This window comes from Nanorana parkeri, unplaced genomic scaffold, assembly GCF_000935625.1.
Source record: "Nanorana parkeri isolate BGI_ZX_2015 unplaced genomic scaffold, ASM93562v1 scaffold454, whole genome shotgun sequence".
Classification (NCBI taxonomy): Eukaryota; Metazoa; Chordata; class Amphibia; order Anura; family Dicroglossidae; genus Nanorana; species Nanorana parkeri.
This window is the reverse complement of record NW_017306722.1, coordinates 632,062-657,434: the sequence shown is the minus strand read 5'-3', so window position 1 is coordinate 657,434 and position 25,373 is coordinate 632,062. Positions and strand designations below refer to the sequence as shown.

At 40.5% G+C, this 25,373-nt stretch overlaps 1 protein-coding gene across 1 annotated transcript in view; it reads left to right on the top strand.

Moving 5' to 3' along the window:
- CCDC146 (coiled-coil domain containing 146) overlaps positions 1 to 25,373 on the top strand; it is a 70,207-nt gene that overhangs the window by 32,913 nt on the left and 11,921 nt on the right. The window contains exons 4-13 of the mRNA XM_018560436.1: positions 5,424 to 5,481; positions 5,930 to 6,106; positions 7,933 to 8,006; positions 9,740 to 9,967; positions 10,678 to 10,864; positions 13,745 to 13,840; positions 14,715 to 14,885; positions 17,118 to 17,206; positions 17,831 to 17,995; positions 23,928 to 24,152. Of these exons, the coding sequence (XP_018415938.1) occupies positions 5,424 to 5,481; positions 5,930 to 6,106; positions 7,933 to 8,006; positions 9,740 to 9,967; positions 10,678 to 10,864; positions 13,745 to 13,840; positions 14,715 to 14,885; positions 17,118 to 17,206; positions 17,831 to 17,995; positions 23,928 to 24,152 (1,470 nt within the window). The remainder of the gene's footprint in view (positions 1 to 5,423; positions 5,482 to 5,929; positions 6,107 to 7,932; positions 8,007 to 9,739; positions 9,968 to 10,677; positions 10,865 to 13,744; positions 13,841 to 14,714; positions 14,886 to 17,117; positions 17,207 to 17,830; positions 17,996 to 23,927; positions 24,153 to 25,373) is intronic.

Below are 25,373 nucleotides of genomic sequence, written 5' to 3'. Positions count from 1 at the left end.
AGGGTTGGGAAATAATATGCTGCATTTTTTGTGTATGTGTACATGTGTGTGCGTGTGTGTACGTGTGTGTGCGCACGCGCCCGTGTGTGTGTGTGTGGGGGGAGAGGGGGGTATTTCTCTAAGGGTGTGTGTATTTGGCCCCATTCACACCTGTGAGTTTAGGTGTGATTAGGGATTTCTGCATCAGGAATTTGCATTTTCTTGCAGCTGGGATCCCTAATCTGGCGATTACAAACAGCAACTGTCACCCGTTCAAGTTAATGATCAGGTGACAGCCGATGCATGTAAACATCACCACACCGCATGTAATGGTATGTGATATGATTACATATAGTTAGGAATCAATCACTTTCTGTGGATGCACGATCAATGCGTCCAGGGAGAGTGACTGTTTTCTAACTGCATGTAATGATATCACATACCATTACATGCGGTTTGCAGGCGTTCACCTGATCATTAACTTGAATTGGTGACATCTGCCACTTGTAAACGCCAGATTAGGGATTCCCAGCTGCAGGAAAATGCAAATTCCTGACACAGAAATCCCTTATCACACCTAAACTTACAGGTGTGAATGGGGCCGTATTGTGTGTGTATTAGTGCGTGCTCACATAGTGCAGGCCTATTCATATGCAGCAGCCATTTTGGAGTATTCATGTGTTGCTCAGCCTATCTTCATTATAAAATTCACTCACATGCAGTTTAGGCTCTGAAAACTATGACAAAGGCTTATACATACCTCTCAAATATACGTCATTTGAAGGGGCTTTCCCTCATTTGGAACCAAATCCCTCTTTCCCACTTTTTTGCTCAGTTGTCCCTCTTTTTGGTCTGATGTACAGATATCTATGAAATGGTTCTATTTACAAAAAAGGTTTGGCATATAAATTCCTTATGATCTGCATAACTGAGGGCATGGCATTGTCCATTGCCTAAATACATTGCACTGGAAGGTACCCCTCTTGCTCATCTTAGAAAATTGGAAAGTATGGTTTAAAGTCACTACATTACAAGTTATAAAACTTGATATTACAGCAGAATAATATATTATAGGACATAAAACTAAAGTTTGTATAGAAATAATATTTTCATAGTATGCTACCTGTGGAAAAACTCTTCTGTGCACTGCAACCAGATTCAGAGCACAAATCGTTAACGTCCATTATAGCATTACAGTCTGACAAAACATTCCTCAGTCTTGTTATCAGATAGTAACGAAAAATATTTATTTGGTGTATGTTAGAAAATAATTATGAATATATTAGCCACCTCCCGTCCATGGCCATTCGTAAACGGCTGGACGGGAGACTTACAGGAGCGGGAGGGCATCTTAAGACGCCCTGCCCCTCCCCCCTCTCGTGTGCGGCGCTCAGCACACACACGAGTGGGGAAACTGTGAGCATGTAAGCAGCCAGCGTACTGGCTGCGGCTGTGCGCCTCACCCCCGTACCTCCACCAGCGCCGCCGGTCCTGAGATCCGATGTGCCAGTGCGGCTGGGACTGGCACGGTGCAAAAACGACGATTCCGCTTTTTGTGCCGCACATGTTACATATCGCCACAAACGTCGGAATGAGAGCAATAATTCTAGGGCCATTAAATAATGATAACACTAAAATGATAAGCGGTAAAAGCTTTTAAAGCGTCGCCTGTGGCCAATTTTGGGTGTGGTCGTTTTCTGCAATTCTGCGGGCGCGCGCAATTTTAAAGCTTGACATGTTTGGTGTCTATTTACCTGACGTGACCCCGCCTTTTATATTTTACAAAAAAATTGGGGTGATAATAAATGTTGCATAACATTTCATAGGGACACAGGTTTTTTTTTTCAAAATTTAGGATACTTTTTTTGTTATTTAGAAAAAAATAAAAACCCCAGTGGTGATTAAATACCACCAAAAGAAAGCTTTATCTGTCCCCCAAAAAATGGTATACAATTTGTTTCAGTACAGCGTTGCATGACGGAATAAACGTCAGTCAAAGTACCGCAGCGCTGAACACTGAAAAATGGCCTGGCCAGGAAGGGGGTGAAACACCATGGTCTTTAAGTGGTTAATGAAAGCACTGGAAGTGTATTGTGTGTATTTTTCCTGGTGAGTGATTTAATCCAGTCCCAATGCTCCCTTTTAGGCTTATCATTATAACTCATTGCAGTCCAGAAATATTTGGTCAATATTCATATATGCAACATCACTGTATTACACAAACATACCCTGTTGCTTTCAAAGTGTAAACATGCCATGCCAGTGAAAGCACATGCCTGTTGTACATTGGCGGCCATTGCACATATAGCTCTGAAATGCATTTAAGGTCAGTGAAAAATGTATGCTGACAAATTTAATCTCTAATGGTGCAGCAGAAGGTGCAGTTCTGGTGTAACAGATAACTCATCACTCCCCAGGCAGGTCAGCTATTGTGCCCGAGTAGCCACTGTATCAACTGAAACTATACTTCTCCAAAAGGGTGTATCAGTATTTGAAAAATGTGAGTTCACCATTTGACAGCAGCAGGGAGGGGGACACTGCAGTTTAGGGTAAGCAGCTTAATAAATACCCATGCTTTGTCTTGAAAGCCCAATTGTATTGCCCTTTCCCCTACCTGTGCCGCATATCAGCCACATGGGCCACCAGTTACACCCCTGAAAGAGATTAATTACTTTAACTTTATAGAGATGTTCTCTCATTTCATATTCCATTTCCCGGGCAAGAAGTAAAGGGAACTCGCCTAAATAAAAAGTAAACTAACAGGGGTTTTTGACCCTTTCCTATTCCATTCTAAACTTTTGATAGGAAAACAATGTTCTACATCATATTTTAACATATCACAAACCAAAAAAGTCAACATCACTCAAAACCAGTAAAAATGAATAAAAAATATAGCCACCTAAAATACTATTAAATGCACAACCTTGTCAACGGTCAGGAATGAATGTAGGACCTTCAGAGCAGATACAGGAAAGGAGCATTTTCAGAAGGTGTTTAATATTTACATTAGGATGCATAATAAAAATCTGTGACAACGGCAAAAGCATTTCAATCAATTCATGCATATGGAAATATTCAATAAACATGTTAATTTTAACTTCATATAGAAAACGGTTTACATGATTACATTTATGCTTTTAATCAAGTGTAATCAAGCACACGGTATGAATAAAAATATTTTAAATAAACATTAAAATAAATTAATCACTAATAAAGCTGTTTTTTTAATCTTGGAAACATAAATAATATTTAGAAAATGTAAAGCATTTATGGGGAAAATGTACACAGGAGCACAGCCCAACCCATTGTCTGAAGGAATTGTGGGTTTGGAATGACCTTAGAAATAGTCACATAGTGAGTAGCATGGGAGCGTCAGTGGTGATATGGAATGGAGATAATTGTAATGTGGTAAAAATTGTGGTTGTTAAGAATATTTTATCTGGAAAAAGAAGAGAAGATGTTTTATGGAGAGTGTCAGTCAACATTATTGCTCAGTAAGCCTTGTGATTCATTTTGTACAGTTTTGCATAATTTCATCATAAATTGTGATAATTTTACCGCAGTTTTAAACACTAATTTGTCAGCCATCTGACTGGCCAGGTTTGTGGAAGAGCACAACGTCTTCTATACTATTGCTACTGATGTATGGTATATGCAACAATGCAATCTGTATCCGGGTAGATATTACCTTACAAGACATACAGGTAGTATTCCTGCCTCTACTTTTACTTTCTGCATTACATCTACAGTAGACACCAGAAAAATCCCTTGCTACCCTGTTTCCCCGAAAATAAGACCTACCCCGAAAATAAGACCTAGCTGTGACCATTCCCAGGGCCGGTGGTGGCATAAGGGGGAACTTGAAAAGTCGCGGGAGAGAATCAGCGGTACCAACAAAGCCAGCGCTAGATGAAGCGAGCCGGCACCGGAGAGAGCAGAGCCGCATAAACCGATGCCTCCTCTATAGCGCCGGCTCCTGTCACAGGCAGAGTGATACCAAATGCACTTCGCCTGTGAGGAATCGATAGTGAAAGTGCGCTACGCTCATTCTGGCCATCGATTGGCTAGCACATTGCTCTTGGAAAGGTACGGCACCCCTGATTGCCCTGATCACCATTTTTTTGTACATGAATACATGTAGACTGTTGTACATGAATAAGTGTGGATTGTTGTACATAAAAAAAATTATAATAAGACCTACCCCGAAAATAAGACCTAGTGTATTTTTTTGAGCCAAAAAAAATATAAGACAGTGTCTTATTTTCGGGGAAACACGGTAGTAAACACAATGACGGGCACTACATATGGAGTCACTGCATTATACTTATGGATCAAATTGTTACCCATTGCTAGTAGCAATGTTATGTTTCAAGAAAAACTGAATATAATTTCAGGAAAGAATGCTTTCAGTTTATTAGTGATGAACAAACTTTTGAACATACTTTTGGCATCACCATCAGTGAATAGTATGTCTGTTTTGTGTATGATTTTATAATTGATGATGTTCAAGAGCTTAACTGTTTATTCTAGTAGATGCAGGTAGTAGCACTTGGTAAATCATATGTAGCGGAAGCTACCTTAAACAGACAGTGACACTAAAATCAAGAGTTAGAGCTTAAAAATGCTATGAAAAAACTATGAACAAAAATGTATTTTTTTGTGTGTTACTCAGCTGTATTATTATTATAATACAGGATTTATATTGCGCCAACAGTTTGCGCAGCGCTTAGCTGTAGATCCTCAAATCATCTCTGAATTCATACTAATACTGTTCTTCCTTCTGGAGGGTGGCTACTTTTGTTCCCCATGGTCCCTGTGTTTGTTGTAATGTGATGAACTACAATCTCTTGTTTAGTTTACTAATTCGTATTGAGATTATAGTCTATCACAGGAGCGAGCTTGGAGTGGTGGCTACTTTACAACACACAAGGACCTCGGGGGAACAAAAGTAGCCACCCTCCAGAAGGAAGGAAAGTGTCAGCATGAATTCAGAGATGATTTGAGGATCTACAGCTGAGTGATACACAAATAAGGTACATTATTGTTAAAAGCTAATGTACTTGAATGCATTTTTAGGATGTAACTCCTGAGTGTAGTGTCACTTGAGGTCCTGGGCCACTGGAGCTGTATAATTCCATGAGGTAAACTTTAATAACACATACAGTAACAGGGTCACTGTAGTATTAGCAGTAAAAAAAATTATTCAATGTGCAGATTGTTCTGGATTATGTATACAGTGCTGTCCTTAGTAATATTATCAATATCACTAGAAATCGTTGTAGAGCTGTTTTTGTACTTTTTTAACAGATTTTGTTTTTCATTTCTTTAATGCTATTAATCGCATAAAATGAGTAAATAACTTTTAGAAACGTTATTTTGAAAAGGAATGTGAAGAGCATTTCACTTACTTCTTATTCATGCCCTGAATGGGTATTTTTCACCAGGTTACAAGAGGAGAAAACAGGGCTGGAAAGAGAATACGAACGAATGCCAAAATCTGGGGTAAGCAACAACAAATAATGAGCAGCATGAGTCATTTATTAATTATAGATGTCATTAGTTCAAGAATTCCAATTTTTAAAAAACATTGTTACCAAATTTGCTATTACTAACTTACACAGGCATTCCATGGCTTAACCTCTCTTACTGCAAACAATCCTTTTAACATGGTAGAGAAATCTTATTTCTTCCACATACCCTAATTCTCCTTTGACCCTTGTACAGTCCTTAGGATGAACATTTAATGGTCAGATCTTTATCCAGGGTTTGTGTATATTTATATGTAATATATTACTTGTAAGATTTCTTTTTATATATACGGAGTATTTGCAGTTTTTAAACCCTTGATCTTAAGTTAGACCCCCCAACACTTTTACAGTACTGATTTGGTAATAACAGCCTACATGTTATTGTCATTTTATACAATGTAGAAATTTTACCAATGTTTTAGGAGCTAGAAAAAAGGGCCAAATTACTCAAAGAAGCCAGCGAGGAGCTACAAAAAGAAAATAGCCAAAGGCTTTTGGAAATCAAAACACTGAAGGAAGACTTGGCTTTAAAGGAAAAAGAAATTCAAAAAGAGCAAAAAGAACTTGAGAAGGAAATTGAGCAACAGGAAATCATAAAGGTACAGTGAAGCTGTCTTATCTTTTTGTATATCTGAAATTAAAAACAGAAAAACACTGTGTATTAGTTATAGATGCATCCATCTAATGAGATACAAGATACAAGGCTTACCTAGTTGTTAGTTTTTATGAGTTAGGCATTGCCAGTCAAATTTACCTTTTCCATGCTTGTCCATGCAAACGTCTTTGAAATTTTTATAAATTCCATTAAGATTTTTCAATGAAATGTTATTTAAAATTTTATTTAGCAATTTAATGGATGTGCATGGATGACAGCTGCATTTTGATTGGATGGTGTTACTGCACTTTGTACATTAATTTTTGCCTTAGCGGACCTTTTAATAACTTGACATGTTTGCAGTATAAACTCATGACATGTCACAATATAAATCAACAGTTTAATTCTTCAAGAAAGCTTGGCCTTTATTACCAAAGGACAGGTTTTGAGCTCCAGTCATGTGTCTCCACCTAGGCTAATATGATGTCATCAGTCTGCTGCAGACAGGAGGGGACATTTCCTTAAGTGAAACTAAACTTAGGAGTTAAATCTTAAAAATGCATTCAAGTACCTTAACTATTAATAAAAATGTATCATATTTGTGCATCACTCAGCTGTAATCATCTCTGAATTCATCATGACACTGTCCTTCCTTCTGGAGGGTGGCTACTTTTGTTCCACATGGTCCCTGTGTGTGTTGTGAAGTAGCCTCCTGTCCAAGCTCGCCCCCGTGATGGACTACAATCTTGTGTTTAGTTTACAAATTTGTATTGAAATTGTAGCCCGTCATGGTAGAGAGGTGGCTACTTCACAACACACGCAGAGACCATGGGGAACAAAAGTAGCCACCCTCCAGAAGGAAGAACAGTGTCAGCATGAATTCAGAGATGATTTGAGGATCTACAGCCAACTGATACACAAATAAGTAACAGTTTTGTTAGTAGTTAAGGTACTTGAATGCATTTTAAAGGTTTAACTCCAGGGTTTAGTGTAACTTTTAGTTTCCTTCTCCCAGTGATCAGACTGCAACATTGTAACTGTAGCAACTTATGATGAGAGACTGCAGCAGGAACCAATCCGTGTTAGACATTTGTAAATACAGCCAAAAAAAACTACCGCATTTACATGATTTTTGAATCTGTGAGGCAGCATCTTAGCCCAGTTAATAGATGCTAATTCTGGAAAAAATCCCTAAACATAGATGGTGCCATCCTTCAGCAGAGGAAAGTACTGTAGATAAAGACATTACCGTGATCCCTGTGAGAGGTAATAAATACCTTTTAAGAGTTGCACTTACACATTACTTAGCATGAACACTTCATAAAATATACTGATGGCAGGTTTTAAAGTGCGACTTGCAGTAAAATGAAAGGTCCACTTAAAATGCCCTGACTGGCTCCCCTTTACAAATCACCTCCAGTTAGTAGGTGTAAAATGTACCTGAAAAAAGTTTGATTTATACTTGTGCTTCTGGGAATATTCCTGGGGAATGCAGAACAGGCAAAATCTAGCTTGAAGATGCTCCAGTCCATTGCAAGAGTGTCTTCTCTTGAGATTTCTGCTACTCTGTGTTCTCCAGAATTTAGCCAGAAGGAGTGTGACGTTATTCCCTTCTCAACGCTATGGACTGAAGCTGGGGGTGAGGTAAATGGAAACCATGACTTTTTTTATTTCCCGATACATTTTACACCTACTTTTAGTAGGTGATCTATAAACGTGGAGGAGGCCCAACAAGTGTAAGCAAACTTTGCATTTTACTGCAAGGGCCACGTAAGTAAAAACTTTCTTTTATAATCAGATGATTATGATCATATGTTATCTTTTTTCCAGGATGAACTTGTGCAAGTCCAACAAATCCCTGTACAGCTTGGCAAAGACATGGAGAAGATAAACCGCAAAACAGTGTATGATTTTAAGGAAAATTGCCAGTTAACTTGTACATACTTATAAAGGGTTAAAAGGCAAAGAACAAAAATAAGTGCAGCCAACTGTATATAGGGAGGGGAGATTGCAGATAACTTTCCCAGACATGCCTAAAATTTGGCTTGACTATGTAAAGTAAGCTCTAAACATGTGCAATATAACTGGGGAATTACAACATTGTTGAATTTAACAATAAATGATAGCCTTCCTGGTTCCAGCAGAGGTTGGAAGGCTAAACTTGGACTACGACAGCTAATAGTACAGAAATTATGGACGTTTGTGGAAAATAGTCTCTAGCTAAATGCAAGGCAATGTGATATATTTGATTACAGAAATGAAAAATTCATTTCAGTACAGCGTTGCATGGCGGAATAAATGTCAGTCAAAGTACCGCAGCGCTGAATACTGAAAAATGGCCTGGATGGGAAGGGGGTTTAACACCGCGGATGTCAACTGTTTAAAGGAGAACTATGAGGTGAGTGCTTTTCACTCACCTCATAGTTCTAGCCGACCTGTAACAATGAGACTGTCACAGGTCGGCTCAGTAGATCGGGAGGTGAGCGAACACATACCAGCGTTCGCTCACCTCTCGATCCTGTCACGGCTCTCTGCCGTGACAGGGGAGGGGCTGGATTCCCCCCCTCCCCGCTCCGATCCGCCAGCACTGACTGGCGGAACAGATTGGTAAGGGGGCGGGTACAGCTGGCTCTGCCACTAGATAGGCAGAGCCAGCTGTCAGTCACGCAGCTGGGTGGATCCCGGCACAATTGTCGGGATCCGCTTCAGCTGCGGCGTCTCAGTATACCGCGAGCAGCAGCTCGCGGTATAATGAGCCTAGGGTGACTGGAGGACGTTAGTTTGTGTCCTGCCGTTACCCTAAGGAGAACTATGGGGAAAAGCCTTAACCCCATAGTTCTCCTTTAAGGTTTGAATCTCATTAGTGGCTTTGGGGAAATATATCTGATTCTTAGTAACACCACATTAATACATAAGGTCATGGCTGGACAAATCCAAGGAGCCAGGTAGCCAATGCGCCTTAAAAATCACAGCTGCACCTAACTTTTGAAGTATTCCCTAATTGTTGTCAATGGAGCTAGCTCCTAACATCCTGCTGGCTACTGGATTAGACAGACTGGCTCCTGAATTCCATATCAATTTGTCCACCCCTACATAAGGACCCTAGAGTCAGATCCCCCAGATAAGCCAGCAACTTATTCTACTACTCATTGCTTTTTAATTCATTACTATTGAGCAGGTGCCCTATAGGGATTAAAATGTTCCAATCCACACAGAGATGATAAACTTATTTGCCAAATAATATTTTTACAATAACACATAGCCCTTGAATTGCAACTAGTGCTGTGTGATAAAGCTGCAGCTATGATGGATTGGAAAACTGAAATGTTGTATGGCTTATGTTAAAATTACATTACTTACATTTCACGGTAAGGCAAGCACCGGAACATATCTGTGTAATAGTCACCTGCTATAATATTTAGCAGTACTTTTATAGGAGGCAGGCTGCGTTTCCTTCATATTAGTGTCAATGTGTTAGCTGAGCCTTACACATTACACAGCATCTGGATGGGAATACTGGAGGTCAGGAAGTGCACAGATATCCCCAAGTGTTCCGTTGCTATGTACAGGAAAATGTTTTGTCTTTAAACGACTTTGGGCATAGCAATGAATCCTTTTCTGTATGCATACATTCCAGGGAAACAGAGAAGAAAAAGCTGAAACTGGAGGAGGAATGCTGGGAGTTAAACCATAACTTGAAACACATAGAGAATAAAACCAAAAAGCTGCTGGAAGAGAAGGAAGAAGTCATGAAGGAACTAGAGGGCAAGAGAACTCTGCTGGAAAACAAGGAGCAAGAGTTTAACCATCTCACCAAGATGCTGGAGTATTCCAAAGAAAATGAAGCTGCTTCTCTGGGAGAAAGGTTACTTTGCATTTGCTGCCTTTTTTCCTTTTGTGTATTTGCACCAAGGTCTAGTATAGATAATGATTTTGGAATGTCATGAAATGAACAAGAAGCAGCAGGTGTTGGAAGGACTTGTAATAGACCCTACTGAAATGTCCACACACACATACATACGCCACTGCCAGAAAGCACAGTATGATAAACTTTTATTATGACATAACGGAAATTCACAGTGAAGAAGAACTCAGGGCCAGCGGGAAAGGCTGGATGATGTTTGACTAACAGGAGCTGTACTGGCCTTTCGTAAAATGAGAGAACAGCTAGTATGCAATGCAGAACCTGACACCCTGAAACATGTTTTGTCTGTGAACTTCCCTCCTCTCTATTATCACAGCTTAGATGGAGCAGAATAGGGGGATCTCCTTGGAGCAGGGGGGGTTTTCGCTAGGTTTAGACCCGCTCAGTGCCAACATGCTGAGTAAGGAGGGAGCTTAGCCACATGAAGACCATTGTTTGCCTATACCTGTGTACAGTAACTGTTTTTTACTTTTTTTAAATTGGCTTATTTTCTTAAATTGCATTTAAATTACGTTTATGGCCAATTTAGATGCAAATAATGCTTATCGGGGTTCTTTAAACCAATGAGCCTAGCTCCATACAGGTCTCTGTGATCACTGCAATTGTTTTAGTATACATCTTGTTCATGTTTCAAAATATTTGTATTTCAGAGCAGCCCTGGAACTCAATTTACGACATGCTATGATAGAGAAGCAGAACCAACGCGATGCACTCACCCGCAAACATAAAGAAAAAGAAAGGGATTTAAAGAACATTAAGAAACTGGAGCTGCAGTTTAAATCAGCAAATGATGCTCTAGCACACACACAGGCTTTATATGATAAGGTCAAAGCAGAGGTAAATTAATATGTGTGTGTGTATGTAAATTCTCTTTATCAATGTATGTGAGTCTACACATTTAGCACTGCTGTCTGTTTAGGATGCCCCATGCTCTATAATGTCAAGAATCAGTGCCAAATATATTGTTTGCCACAATGGATTTTTACCCCAAATAGTTGTTGTTATAGCGAAATCTGCTTTTAATAATGGAATTAGTCATAGGCTGATATGTACTGTATGTGTTTAGTAACGTAGGGCTACAAGGGTCCTCATTTCTGGATGGAACCCAGAAGGGCATACAATTTAGGGGGCACACTGCCCAAGTTTACTGTCTTATATATTTTGTTTTAAATTATCATGGAAATTGTTATGGGGAACAAAAGCATAAGAAATGTAAAATGTCATTACATTCAGGGAAAAAATAATTTATATTAATTTATATTATGTAATGTGTTTACCACTGATAAGCTACAAAGGTCTTAAGTCAAAGACAGCTAGTTTAGTGTGACAATCCTAAAGCTTCCCTAACACTCATGCACCCTTTAACACTTAACCTGCCCTTCCTGAGTCTTTAACATTTATTCTGACCCCTAAAACCAGCTCTTAAATGTTTTCTGTAGCCAGCTATGGCTTTCTCTAAAACTGACAAAAAAGTAATCAAATCAAAGTTGCATCTTTGTAACCATAACCATGGCAACTAGCATTGCATATACCATACAGAATGCCCCTCCCCAAATATAATTTCCTGCTCATGTGATTGACTTGCTAGGACTGATGATATGACTATAATAGACAGAACGCGGGAAGTAAATGCAGGTGTACATGCTTGCAGTATATATAACTGGCATGGAAAGGGTTTCTTTTTCCCACAATAGGCATGGACATACACATCCCATAACAATTAACCTCTAACATAACCCTAAACTTTAAACCTGACCTTAATAAATGACCTCACCCTAATGCTTAACATCCCAAAAATGAGCTCTTTACATTGAATCTTCATGTAAACACTTAACACAACATTAAAAAGGTCAGACTATCCAAAAGTTATATTTTAGTTATAGGAGGAGTCTGGTGGGCCAAGTCAAACCCTGGTTTCTTATATATTTTAAAAACATAAACATCAAGGCCCCTGCTACTATAATTCTTCATTTGGTTTCTATGCACCTGGAAGTTTTTGATGTTACCTTTGCTTGTTTGATCACTTCATCTGAGCAGGAACCCCTAATTTAATAGAGCAGAAACCCCTTATAATCACAGCAGCTGTGTAGATCTAGAAACAAAGCACAGATACCTTACTAATTGAGTGCCGGGGACATAATGACATTTTTGGGTGATGTCAGTTTTGGAGAGACTGAACCTTTGAAACTTTAAAGTATATTCCTAAAACTCAGACCCTAATACTAAACTGTCCTTAGCCCTACACTGATTCATAACATTTAACTAATATCTGTAGCAGAATGTTGTCCTGCACCAGGGGCGGCTTCAAAGTTACCAGCTCTGTGGCTGGCACCAAATTGTTAGTGCTGAGAACTAATAAATTCTCAATGGGGGAGGGGCAGATAGTTTAAATCCAGCACTAAGGACAATAGGAAATAAATACAGCACTAAGGACAATAGGTTTGTTTGGTTATGTATCAATTACAAATTCTACTGTGTTTTAGGGTAGGTTCACACCATTTTCTGGACCAGATCTGGTCTGGAAAATAGTGTGAACCTGCCGCAGTTCCAGTGCATTCCAGACCAGACAAAATGAGACATACAGTATTTTTCTGGTCTGGTCTGGAATGGACAGAGGCCAGAAATAGCATAGGGATACATTAGGATGCATTTTCAGTCCGGAAACAATCTGGTCTGGTCTGGAAGTGATCTGGATGTGGTGTGAATGGGTCCTTAAAGGTCTTAAGCTGGCCTTACACCAGTCAGGGCTGATCGCTAAACAGTTTACCTCCAACCACACTACACCAGTCGGGACTAAACAACGTGGATGGGGAATCCCCCTCATCGGGTTATTGTATTCTAACAGTGTGTGTGCCACTGTCAGAATACCCAAACAGTGACTGCAGCTAATTGGCTGCAGTCACTGTTTGGCTGACAATTTTCAGACCAGCTCCTTCGACAAAAGTCGACTTGGCCAAAGTTTGGTAAGTGTATGGTAAGCTTTCAGGTGGCCTTACACTTCTTGAGCAGCTTTGAAAAATCTTCATATGAACAGAGCCGGCAGCCAATGAGAAAAGAAAAAGAAACAGTCCTCAGTCAACACACTTGTAGCGTTGCTGGAGGAATCTGCTCTATTTTTTTCATTCCTCCCACAGGTTGAACAAACAAAAAAGAGCAGTGTTTGGTCAGCCTTAGTCTATTCACAAACGTTCCTATCCTTGTAAGAAGCGTACAGTCTTATAGTTCTGTCACAGTCATATGAACAAACACATCTTCTAGGATCACTAGTAGGTACTGTATAAGCCAGTTTACTCTTCAGTATTTTGGGTTGTTGGAGGGAAACCATGCAAACAGGGAGAGACGTTACAATGCAGATAGTGTCACTGATGGAAATTGAACCCAGAACCTAGTACTGAAAGGCAAGTGTACTCAGCACTATGCTTAGTTTGTTGTAACCTTCAACCCCATCTCAATGGAGATCACTTTCGGGAGAATTCCAGCTGCGTGTCATGATGGACTCTGTCCTAAAGGCTAATAGTAAGCTAATTTGTGCATGATATTTAATAAAATAATGCTATTACAAAGATGGTACCTCTTCAAGCAGGGAAAAGTAAAATAATAGCTCATTATAAAAGCAAGTATTGCGATAACATTTTCCACTTTAGGATCATTGTCCCTTTCAATGTATTAATAATTATGCTACTTCAGTACACTTTCACTTTAATTTTTCTTGTGCAGATAGACGATTTCCCGAAAGATGATGGCGTACTCGTCGAAAAGAGGAAGGAACTGCGCAAGGAGGTTCAAACACTAAAAAGGAATTTTGCACAACAGGTCAGCATCTTGCATATCACTTCAGTTTCTCTTTTTCCATTTAAAAACATGTAAACAATTATTTATGCAATTACAGCTTAGAACTAAAGCTAAGCAACTGAATATACACTTGAAATACATATATGTGACTAAGTGGAATTAAACATTTTTTGGCATAGCTCACACTCTTGAGGGTCACTTATTGGTAGAAAGGAATGCCAGGTCCTTCCCCACTGCAAGTATTGTAGTACAGCTTGGTCAAGGACCTGCTCCAGCCCGTAATTGTCTAGTGAAGGAGTAGAAGCACAATGTTGAGATCATCACTCTGCTCTTTCATTGTAAAGGCCAAAGGGTTTTGGATAGAGCAGAAAATGAATAGGCCCTTTGTCAGGCTTGTATTGCTCCCCTTGTCCCCACCGGGGAGAGTCACCTTTCTATTTGTCCTGATGACTGTTGTCACTGACAAATAAAGAAAGAAAGAGGAAATACAAAAATGTTCAGCTGTCACAAAAGCAAGATCCTCCAATGTGGACACCTGTTTCTGTAACAATTGTCTAAGATTGGAAGTGGGTTCTGTTTGGAGAGCCGTCCTCTGATTTCATGACACCAAGTGAACAGAAAATACACAGGCAGACAATAATAATCTGATATGGGTTCTAACCGACCCTGTCTAAAACTAAAAAAAAAAAGTTTTGGCCGTACATACACTTTAACTGAATTCTGTAAATATGTATAGCTCAATTCATAATTTATTTTCCCCCAAAAAATCTAAATTCTCCAAATATGTAGTTTTCCAGTAACTCTGTAAATGTCTATTTATGTATTCAGTATTTTTCCAGCCTAAATGTATTTACTAGTGCTAAGGTAAAAAAAAACTTGCCAATTTCTACTACAGCAAACGCTAACAGAGATGGAGATACATGTACTAATGCAGTGTATCACTGAGGAAGAACGGCTTGTCAAGCTACAAGCTGAATGTCGGGAGGAGTTGGTCAACTTAACCCGTTTGGCCCAAATCAAAGGCGATGAAAGGGAGCAGAAGTCGAGAGATTTTGTTAGAGCTCAGGTAAATCATTTTGTTACATTGCTTCAATATTCTGAATTGTATACATCAATGGCTTTCTTCAATAAAGTATATTAAACAACATAAAACATTATGGCAACCCAATTCTTCTTACTAAAATCAGACCAGGATTTTGGCTGGGTGTGGTAGGTACTGGAGTTTGTACTTAGAACTTTTCTCCTCTATAGAATTGAATTAAACTACATGTCTAAATGTTACTGTTTGGCAAAATTTACAATGACAGCATTTAAATTTGACCCGGACATAGTACAAACTTTTAGCCCAAACTATGTTTATTCTAAAATCTGTATATAACTTAATGGAGAAATCGAACACAGTTTTTATGGGTGTGGAAAGAGTGGGGAAGAGTTACAATCTATGTTAGGTAGCCATAGCTGTCTGTGTAGATGCGGTTGATAGTGTTTGTAGTCATCATCATAATAATAATAGCCATTGGGTCATGTTTTCTGCCTTGAGGAAGGGACCATGCGCGGCCCCGAAACGTCAGTTTGTTTTTGTCCAATAAAAAGGACATATTTACTTTCATTAATGAGTGCTGGTGATTCCCTGCTTTTTTCTGTGTCTGCACGGCGCCATTCGTGAACCAACATCACTACGAGCACCATCTTCTTTCATTTGGCCGGTTCTGCTGTGAGGTGTGCGGAGGGCTCCCCCAACGACTTACATGTGTACATTTCCACTCATTTCCTGTGCTGGTAAGACCTAAGACACAAAGTTAGGGGAAATGTTTCAACAGACAGCAGTAAAGAGGCTTTTATTATTATGATGATGATGATGATGACCACAAACGCTATCAACAACATCTACTATCTTGGTTGTTTGCAACGTGACTTCCAGATAACTGGCCTCATAAGTAGTGTATGGCCTTGGAATAGGGCATTCCTGATACCGTAGATTAGATCTAGTAGCATCTAATGGGACACAATCAATGGCCTAGTATGTGAGCATTGTTGTCTAATTTATAAATAGTCTTATCCCTTATAGTCATTAGAAAGTAAAATCTGAATGCATGTTATAGACATAAGCATTTTTCAATACAGTCTTGGTATATTTTGTAGGCATACTAAAATGTGTATGTATAACTGTAAGGAAAACTTATTTTAATAGTTTGTTTGGGCAGTATTTGTTGCAGAGCTACTGGGCATTGTGGGGAAACATCACATGACATTTCCCCACAAGATATAATTACATTACTGGTATTCACTTATTTGTTCACAATCAAACTTGCAGTACTAGCATTATAAAAATACTTTTCTTTAGAAATTAGCTGTAGAGCATTGCTTCAAAGTTCCTTTAATATGTGCTTTTGAGGAACCTGGATTGTTAAATATGTTGCAATTTAATGTTGTGTCGTAAATTGATGATAAAACTGCAAGATTGGTTTTATACATCTGTATATCACATGATATTCTTGATACAATGCTTGTGTGCAATTATTTTAAAGTAAACCTTTCAGTACCATAATGATTCTAAACAGGCAGCAGCACTAGAATGCAGCCATATTATGCCTACGCATACACTTGGATGTCTTCTGGAGCACCCTGTGCCCCAAATTCTTCATTACTAAAATTTCAACATTTGCTTCATAGTGTGGAGAGGTGGCTTGTCCCTTCACAAATTCCACAACTACCCACTGGCCAATAAGGCTGCCTATTCAGGTGATGGGTCAATAGGTTGGTGTTGAAGGGACAGGCCAAGTCACCAAACTACCAGGAGATGCTGAGATTTTGTACATTGGAGCCCATCTGGACTCGGAGTATTCCAGAAGACATCTAAAGGCGCATGGAGTCATTGGTAGATTTCAGCATTCCACTGATGCATTCTGTGTTACCCCATTATGGTAATGATAGGTCGTACTAAAGAAGAATTCAACCTATTCAAGCCATTAAATGGCTGAGCTGCTTTGCTCTATACATATTAAAACAGAGTAAGACCTTTGTCTCGTTTTCCTGAAACTGGGAACATTACTAATATGCAAGATAGTTCAGTTGTATCATAAGATCAGAATCACCTGTAAACTCTAGTGATTAAGATCGTAGGTCAGTAGGAACTATAAGTGTGAACATATACAATGTCTTTTTACAGAAAAAGAAATTTACAGCACTGTCAGATGAGGTTGCATGACAATAATCCATAGTTTTTGGGGCTATGTAAATTCGAACACTCACAATTGTTATGTTCTCTGTAACAAATCACTGTACCTCTAATCAACAGCAAAGATACCAACAAGTTCTGCAAGAAATTAAGGGGCGGGATCTGCTTATTGGAGAGCATAAGAAGCAAAACCAAGAAGTCCAGAAAAGGTAATCTGATCCAAAACCTCTATAGACAGCTTAATTGCAACATAAATGTTGTATTGTGTAAAATAATAGCAGACAAATGAGCCCAATACAACTATCAAAGTGCACAAGAAAACTGCATTACGTAGAGATGCACAGAGACCTAGTGATGATGTCACTGGGGTTACAAAAAGGCATGTAATGAAAACGGAAAGTTTTCTTTTTAAATTTCATTAGCATGTTAATGAGGAAGTGGAGGAAGAAACCAGAGGAGGCAAAATATAAGCACATTAATCTTCAGCCTGATGATGCTTCCATTCTGCAATCTAGTACTCTAGGGACCTTGGGCAGGTAAAAATTGCTACCTCTTTCGGTCCCTAAAATCTCAGCATAACAGAAACTCCTACTGTTAGTAAAAGGAATTTTTAAGTAAATGGATGGATAAATGTGTATTTAAATAATAATATAATGAATATAATATAATAGCACTCCAAAATGTAGCTCTTTTCTTAGAAAATCTGATGCGGGGCTACTGATATGATCTATGCTCTAAAGTCTTATCATAGCTCCAGTTTTATTCAGGTAAAGAAATCCGGCCTAAAGTATCTTACATAAAATTTTCTGATTTCAAATATTTCTGTCTCACAGACTGATGGAGTTTGCACAGATGTATGATATTATCCGCAATGAAAGGAACAAGTGTGTCAGTCTCATTCAGATGGCTACTCAACGGGCAGCAGAACTTCGAGAGAAATTAAAGATCTATGGAAATGAGGTGGAAATTTTGAGAACCAACGTCTCCAGCAAAGAAAGGTCTGTGTAGAATTATAGAAAAAGAGTACTGATTGAGGTGACATAAGGACAGGCAGAATGAAGACATGCACTAATAGCTTTATTAATGCGGGGAAGACATGCATTGAAGCTCTATGGACCCTAATTATACAGTTAAACTTTAAAAGATAAGTGTACATCTAACTGTAGTATTCAAGTTTGGTCCCCACCCCTTTCCTCCACAACAATTTTTACATATGATTTAGTAACTAAAATATTGATCAACAGGACTTTATGCTGCCCCACCGGTGCAAGGCTAGGATACCTGTCAAATAAGACATATAGAGGACACCACTGCTGGCCTTTTCCTGACAATACCACTTCTTTGGCTGTATCACAATCCTTCATCTTTCTACTTGTTCTTGGTCAGCTATGACACATAGGTATAATACGGCTTACTCAGAATATGTCAAATCAGCAGTCCTCTGTCCCAAGTGTGTAGTAAAGTAACTTCATTCATCATGAAGGCAGCAAGATTCCTGCATATTAGCACAGTAACCAGTGCCTACCATTTTACTCTATTGATGATCCATAGAAAGCCCCTGGCATACTACTACGGTATGATTAATGCCTGACCATCTGATACGGATCAAAAGTGGTAAATGTATCGCCACACAACATCAAAAAGTGGTTTGCTCTGATGTTCCAGACACATGACTAAAAGTACTAAAACAAAAGCATCAGCACAACAGCCACTAGCAATCTCAGAAGGTGACATAATCGTAGGCAAACTATGTATTTCTTCTTTGGACAGTGCTGCTGATGTGAGGAGGGTCAGAGGCATTATTTGGACAGTGCTGATTAGAGGAGATGCAGGGACATTATTTAGATAGTGCTGCTTATGGAGATGAGTGGTGGAGGCCAGTGGCGTAACAACCTTGGGGTGCAGCCGGCGCAGAGCTGGGGGGGGGGCGCTGTCCGCCAGGCAGTGACAAGTGAGCCCAGCGAATGAAAGATTTGTGTGGGGCTGCCCTGACAGACAATCATGGGGCTGCCCTGGGCCCAGGGTGCAGCAGCTTCACGCTGCAGGGAGAGAGAGACTGCGGCTCTGTGATAAGGTGAGTGATTCATGGTTTTTTTCTCGGTTTCCCCCGTGCTTCCTCTATCCGTGTAAACTGACACCAGCCAGGAGGACAGTGTCAGACGGCTGAGGAGACTATCTGCCATTCCAGAACACAGAATAGCTGAACTTAAAAGTTTCAACTATTCTGTGTTCTATTACAAAAACACCATTTAGTTCATCTGGGTTCAGCAAGTATGAACTGAAGAGTTCATATGAGGACCAGGACCAAATGGCTTAGTGATTTTACAGCCTCATATCATACAGGCAACTACAAGTCCCAGCATGCCCTCATTGTCCCTGTACAGTTCCCCATATCTCAGTTCCCTGAGTGATATTTGGGGGGCGTACAGGGACAATGAGGGCATGCTGGAACCTGTAGTTACCTGGGTAATATTTTGGGGGAGTATACAGGGACAATGAGGGTATGCTAGGACTTGTAGTTCAATTACGACAAGTCCCAGCATGCTCTCATTGTACCTGTACACCCCCACATATCACCCGGGAAGGGTGGGGGGGGGGGCAACATTTTGTTTTGCCCCGGGCGCCCGTTACTCTGGTTACGCCACTAGTGGAGGCATTATGTGGCTAATACTATTAATGTGAGGAGGGATGGAGGCATTATGTGGCCAGTGCTATTTTTGGGTGGAGGGGTGGAAGCATTATGTGGGCATTGCTGTTATAGGGAGTACAGGCAGAGGAATTACTGGAACATTGCTAGTGAAGACAGGAGACAAAAGGCATTATTTAGACTTTGCTGTTGTAGGGAGTAAAGACAAAGGCCCTATTGGAAAATTGCTTTTATAGGGAGAAGAGGTTGAGGCAATATTTGGACTTTGTGGTTATAGGGAGTAGAGGCAAAAGCATCATTGGAACATTGCTGTTATAGGGAGGAGTGGTGGAGGCATTACTTGGACTTTGCTGTTATAGGGAGTAGAGGCAGAAGCATTATTGGAACATTACTGTTATATGGAGGAGTGGTGGAGGCATTACTTGGACTTTGCTGTTATAGGGAGTAGAGGCAGAAGCATTATTGGAACATTACTGTTATATGGAGGAGTGGTTGAGGCAATATTTGGACTTTGCTGTTATAGGGAGTAGAGGCAGAAGCATTATTGGAACATTACTGTTATATGGAGGAGTGGTTGAAGCAATATTTGGAGAAGGGTGCAGGCATGACATGGACAGTGCTGTCATAAGAAAGAGAGGCAGAGGCTTTATTTGGAAAGTGTTGGTAAAAGGTGCACCTACTCTTTTAAAGAAACTTGAGAGGATAGACTTATAAGAATGGCCATTATTGTATTTAAGGTACAAACTCTGGGACTGTCATCTTGTTTCTAACTGAAATGCCTAAAGAGTCACTGACCTGGAACAAGCATACAAGTTGTGATTTCTTATTTTTCAGACTTCGCTGGCCTCTTGTTTGTTCCAGACTCACTAGGTTGTAAAGAGAGGCTCAGAATAACAGCCCTTACAAGTTAACTATAAATGGTATATGGACACCAGAATATGGTAATCTATAGAGATTCCTACCTACAGTAACACAAATTCTAGTAAGGGCAATGATATGTGGGATTGGCCAGAACTGAAAATGACTACTGCAGATTTAAGAAAAACTGTGATATTTAGACCTTTTTTTTTAAACCAAAATGGACCTTCCTCTAGTCTCTGTATTTATGGAGAAAGTGAAGATGGTATATGTACTCTAAAATCAGCAAAATCCTTTTTCAGCTGAATAATAAATATACATGCCCAAAATAGAAAAAAATAATCACATCTTACGAAGGCATATATTTTACACAACGTAAAGTGACACTCAAAAGTTAAATCTTAAACATGCATTCGAGTACCGTAACCAGGGGCGGACTGACCCATCAGGCACTTGGGTGCTGCCCGAGGGCCTTCGGCCAGAAGGGGGCCCGTCACCCAGGGCTGAAACTAGGAGTGGGGGCATGTGACTGACCGCTCTGGCGATCAGAATCCTACCATGGGCGGAACGATCAGGGTTCACATTGAAAGGACCCTGCTGTTCTGTCACTTCCCCCGACATCAAGGAGACAGGAGAGAGGCCCCTCCCCTCAGCCAAGCCAGCAGTGCACATGAATGGAAGGGCAGGTAGCACTGGAGGAAGATGCAGGGCAACTCCATCCCAGTCTCCCCCCGCCCCCTGGGATGCAACACTCTGCAGAGGAAAAGTAACCTGTAACTGCCTCAGAGTGGTGAGTGAAAAATATTTAACTGTACATTGTATGTAAATAAGGAGAAAAATATTTTCTTTACAGAAATAAATATTGTTAAGCTGAAAATTGTATTAATTTTGTGTTTATATAGCCCAGTGTTGTGTACAAGCATACTAATAGAACAGTACTATGTTTCTTATTACGGTGCTCTGCGTTCTTTAATATCGTGTACTGCGTTCTTTAGTACCGTGCTCTGTGATCTTTACTACCTTGCTCTGCGTTCTTTACTACCGTGCTCTGCGTTCTTTAATACCGTGCTCTTCGTTCTTTACTACCTTGCTCTGCGTTCTTTAGTACAATGCTCTGTGTTCTTTACCACCGTGCTCTTTGTTCTTTAGTACCGTGCTCTGTGTTCTTTACCACCGCGCTCTGCGTACTTTATCACCGTGCTCTGCGTACTTTACCACCGTGCTCTGCATTCTTTACCACCATGCTATGCGCTCTTCAGTACCGTGCTCTGCATTCTTTACCACCTTGCTCTGCGTTCTTTAGTACCGTGCTCTGCGTTCTTTAGTACCGTGATCTGCGTTCTTTACCACCGTGCTCTGCGTTCTTTAGTACCGTGCTCTGCGTTCTTTAGTACCGTGATCTGCGTTCTTTACCACCGTGCTCTGCATTCTCTACCACCATGCTCTGTGTTCTTTAATACCGTGCTCTGTATTTTTTAATACTGTGCTCTGCGTTCTTTAATACCGTGTTCTGCTCTGCATTCTTTACTACTGTGCTCTGTGTTCTTTACTCTTTATGTGATCTCACCTATGAAAACCCTTTCTGAGTGTCATCTGCACCACGTGTATAGTTCCATGTATAGCAATCAGCAAGTTTGAAGCTAGGAGGGGTGTCTCTGTGCATCAAGAGAGCGGAACTTTATGAGGCTATTTCAAGCCTTCCTTCTGCTCCGCAGCATTCAGAAAAGGCCCAGCTGAGCCACAGAGGAGGTTCAAATGAACCTCCATGGCGGATCAGTGTCTTTAGACCCGTTTCTGTGCTCACTACTTTTGGTGTGGCGTCACGCCTCCTGATCCACCATGGAGGTGAGGCTTAAAATCACTTTATTCAAGTCTCTCCTCCATGACAGATTAGAAGGGGCAATGCTTGGAAAATAGAAGTGAGCCCAGAAGCGGCGCTTTAATTAAGGAAGCAGCACTGGAGAATGAGATGATTTGAAGCCTCACCTCTGCAGTGGATCAGTAGGGGCCCCGTTGTGAGAAAAGGAGAGCCCAGAAATGTGGGGTGGGGGTGTGTGGATGGAGATGTCCTGGGGGGGAGCAACTCTGAGTCTTTGCCCCGGGTGGCGGAATGTCTAGCTTCGTCAATGCTGTTACCGTCCCTCCCTCCACCCCCCCCAGCTCTCCTTTCACTCACTTTCAGCCCCACATTACGTAGCGTGGGGGGGGAGCAAAGGGTGCTGAAGGGGCCCAGTGAGATTCGGTCCCGGTGCACCCCCCCTTCACATTCGAGGTGGCATGGCTCTTTCCACACAGACCTCACAGCAGCCGACCAAGTCTGCCTGTATACAGCACGTCTCACATTACACAGCATTCCATCGGCCAGCACAGATCTTCACTGCCCGCACATCACTTCTGCTGATCCTCCTCATCTGCTTCTCCGATCCTTCTTATCTGCCCTATGATCCTCAGCATTTACCTTGCTGATCCTCCACATCCGCCCCTCTGATCCTCCATATCTACTCTGCTGATCCTCCGCATCTGCCATGCTTATCTCCACATCTGCTCCGTGAGACCCTCTGCATCTGCCCCTGCTGAGACCCTCCATCTGAGACATCAGGCCGGCACCCGGAACGGAGCGGTAGCATAGAGTATGTAGCAAATTCATATACTATTCTGCATTGCTGTATAATGTATTGCTGGGATTTGTAGCCCTCTAGCTGATGGTATTATTCTGCATTTGCTGTGTAATGTATTGTCGGGATTTGCAGTCCTCTATAGCTGGTGGTAATTGTCAGAATTGAAGAATCTCAGTCAAATTATCCAAACCAGAAGAATTCTGCCAATGAGCTCATTTTCCAAATCACCTATATTGGTGTAGAACTGGTGCTCCAAATTCTTCTACCAATTCCCGTGCAATTCACTTTTTAGTGAATAGACCTGCTATTTTGAAAATAGTGAGGAGAAATAATTTATGTAACACAAGAATTTATATGTGGGTGGGCCTTATGCATGAGGGGGGGCTGTGGCCTGTATATGGGCAGAGCAAAAGGGGCCCCATAATCTCGTATTGCCCAAGGGCCCCATATGTTGTCAGTCCACCCCTGACCATAACCATTAATAAAACTGTATCTCACAGGAGTGAGCTTAGAGTGGTGGCTACTTTACAACACACACAGGGACCATGGGGAACAAAAGTAGCCACCCTCCAGAAGGAAGGACAATGTCAGCACCAATTCAGAGATGATTTGAGGATCTACAGCTGAGTGATACACAAACAAGATACATTTTTGTTAATAGTTAGGGTACTTGAATGCATTTTTAAGATTTCATTTTGTAGCATTGGCTCCATTGTAGAGGTCATCTTCTGATTTTGCTCAATATATCAGCTTCTGTTATGAATTGTGCTGAAAGAAAAAGGTAAATCTTTTAATTTTGTGACACAGACAACTACAGAAGGCTATGTTGAAGCAGATCAATAACCATATGATCCGAGACAGTCTTCGCAAGGATAAGAGCAGAATCAATCTTATTCTTCAAGAAATGAAAGAAATCAGAGAACAGAAGAAAATGGAGATTGGCAGACTAACTAATCTGATAAACCAAGCAGAAGAGGATATGGTTCGCCTACGAACAAAGTATGAAACAGCAGTGCAGAACAGGAATGAGAGGTAACTATGGCGGCCTTCATGTTACATTTATGTTTTGCATTTCATAAATCAATTATTTCAAATAATAAAAGAGGGACCAGTAATGCTCACAGGGGTTTCTGATCGATATAGCAGTAAGGGGTTTCTGATCGATATAGCAGTATTCAGTCTAGTTTCTTAAAAGGCTTACATCTAAATTGACTGATATATGTTTATCAGTTGACATAAAGGCCATTATTTTCAGTAGAGTTACACCGAAATGGAATTTTCAGACTGAAACCGAAAATAAAACATTTGCCAGCCAGAAACCAAAAATCATTAAAAAAATAATATATATATATTTTTTAATTACTTTACTAACAGGGGCTTTGGGGAAATATCAGGTGTCTAAACAGACCACTGATATTTCCCTTTTGAAGCAGAAAAATTGATTGAGGACACAGAGTCCTAAATCTTTATTTCTGCAGCCCCTGTTATGAATAACCAGGAAGCCTATACTGAGTGCTTGTGTCTATTCATAAACTGCAGACATAGTATGAGTTACTATGTCCACAATCCTAAGTGAACAGGAAGTCATGTAGAGCACTTCCTGTTCATTCATAATTGGGGACACAGTAAACAGTTAGCGATCAACTGATTGCGGAGTGTTTGTATACCGCTTTCCATCTCTGCTCCCCACACCTCTGGCTCAGCCTCGGCTCTCCTCCCCGCCCCGCTTGGCCTCCTGAAAGTTCCCCTCCTCCCCGTTGGACGCTGCTCTGTGTCCCCACTGATCCCCGCGGCCTCCGCCAACACATGCGGTGGGATCAGAGGGGACACAGAGCAGCACCCAGAGGGAAGGAGAGAAACTAGAGATGCATCACATTTCCGCAATGTGCCTAAAATACCATTTTTGGCTGAAATGTTTCGGCAGCCAACATTTTGGTGCATCTCTAATTTTCAGTAATGACAGCCTTTGTGAGCCTAAAATAACAATCATGTGGCTGAATATAATGATCGGTATAGAAAATAGCACATATATATTAGTAAACTGAGCCCATATTGTTATTTACAAGGAGGGTATAAAAGTGATAGGAGATTTTTTACAAAAGTTTCGTTTTGAAGTGACCCGACTTTAACCCTTTTGCTGCCAGGCCTTGCCTCCCATTTTTCACTTTTTGTGGCTGGATAATTTCTGTTACATTTCATGTGTTTTGCTGCTTTTTATCATTTTTCACTTACAGCTTTAAAAGTTAGTAAAAT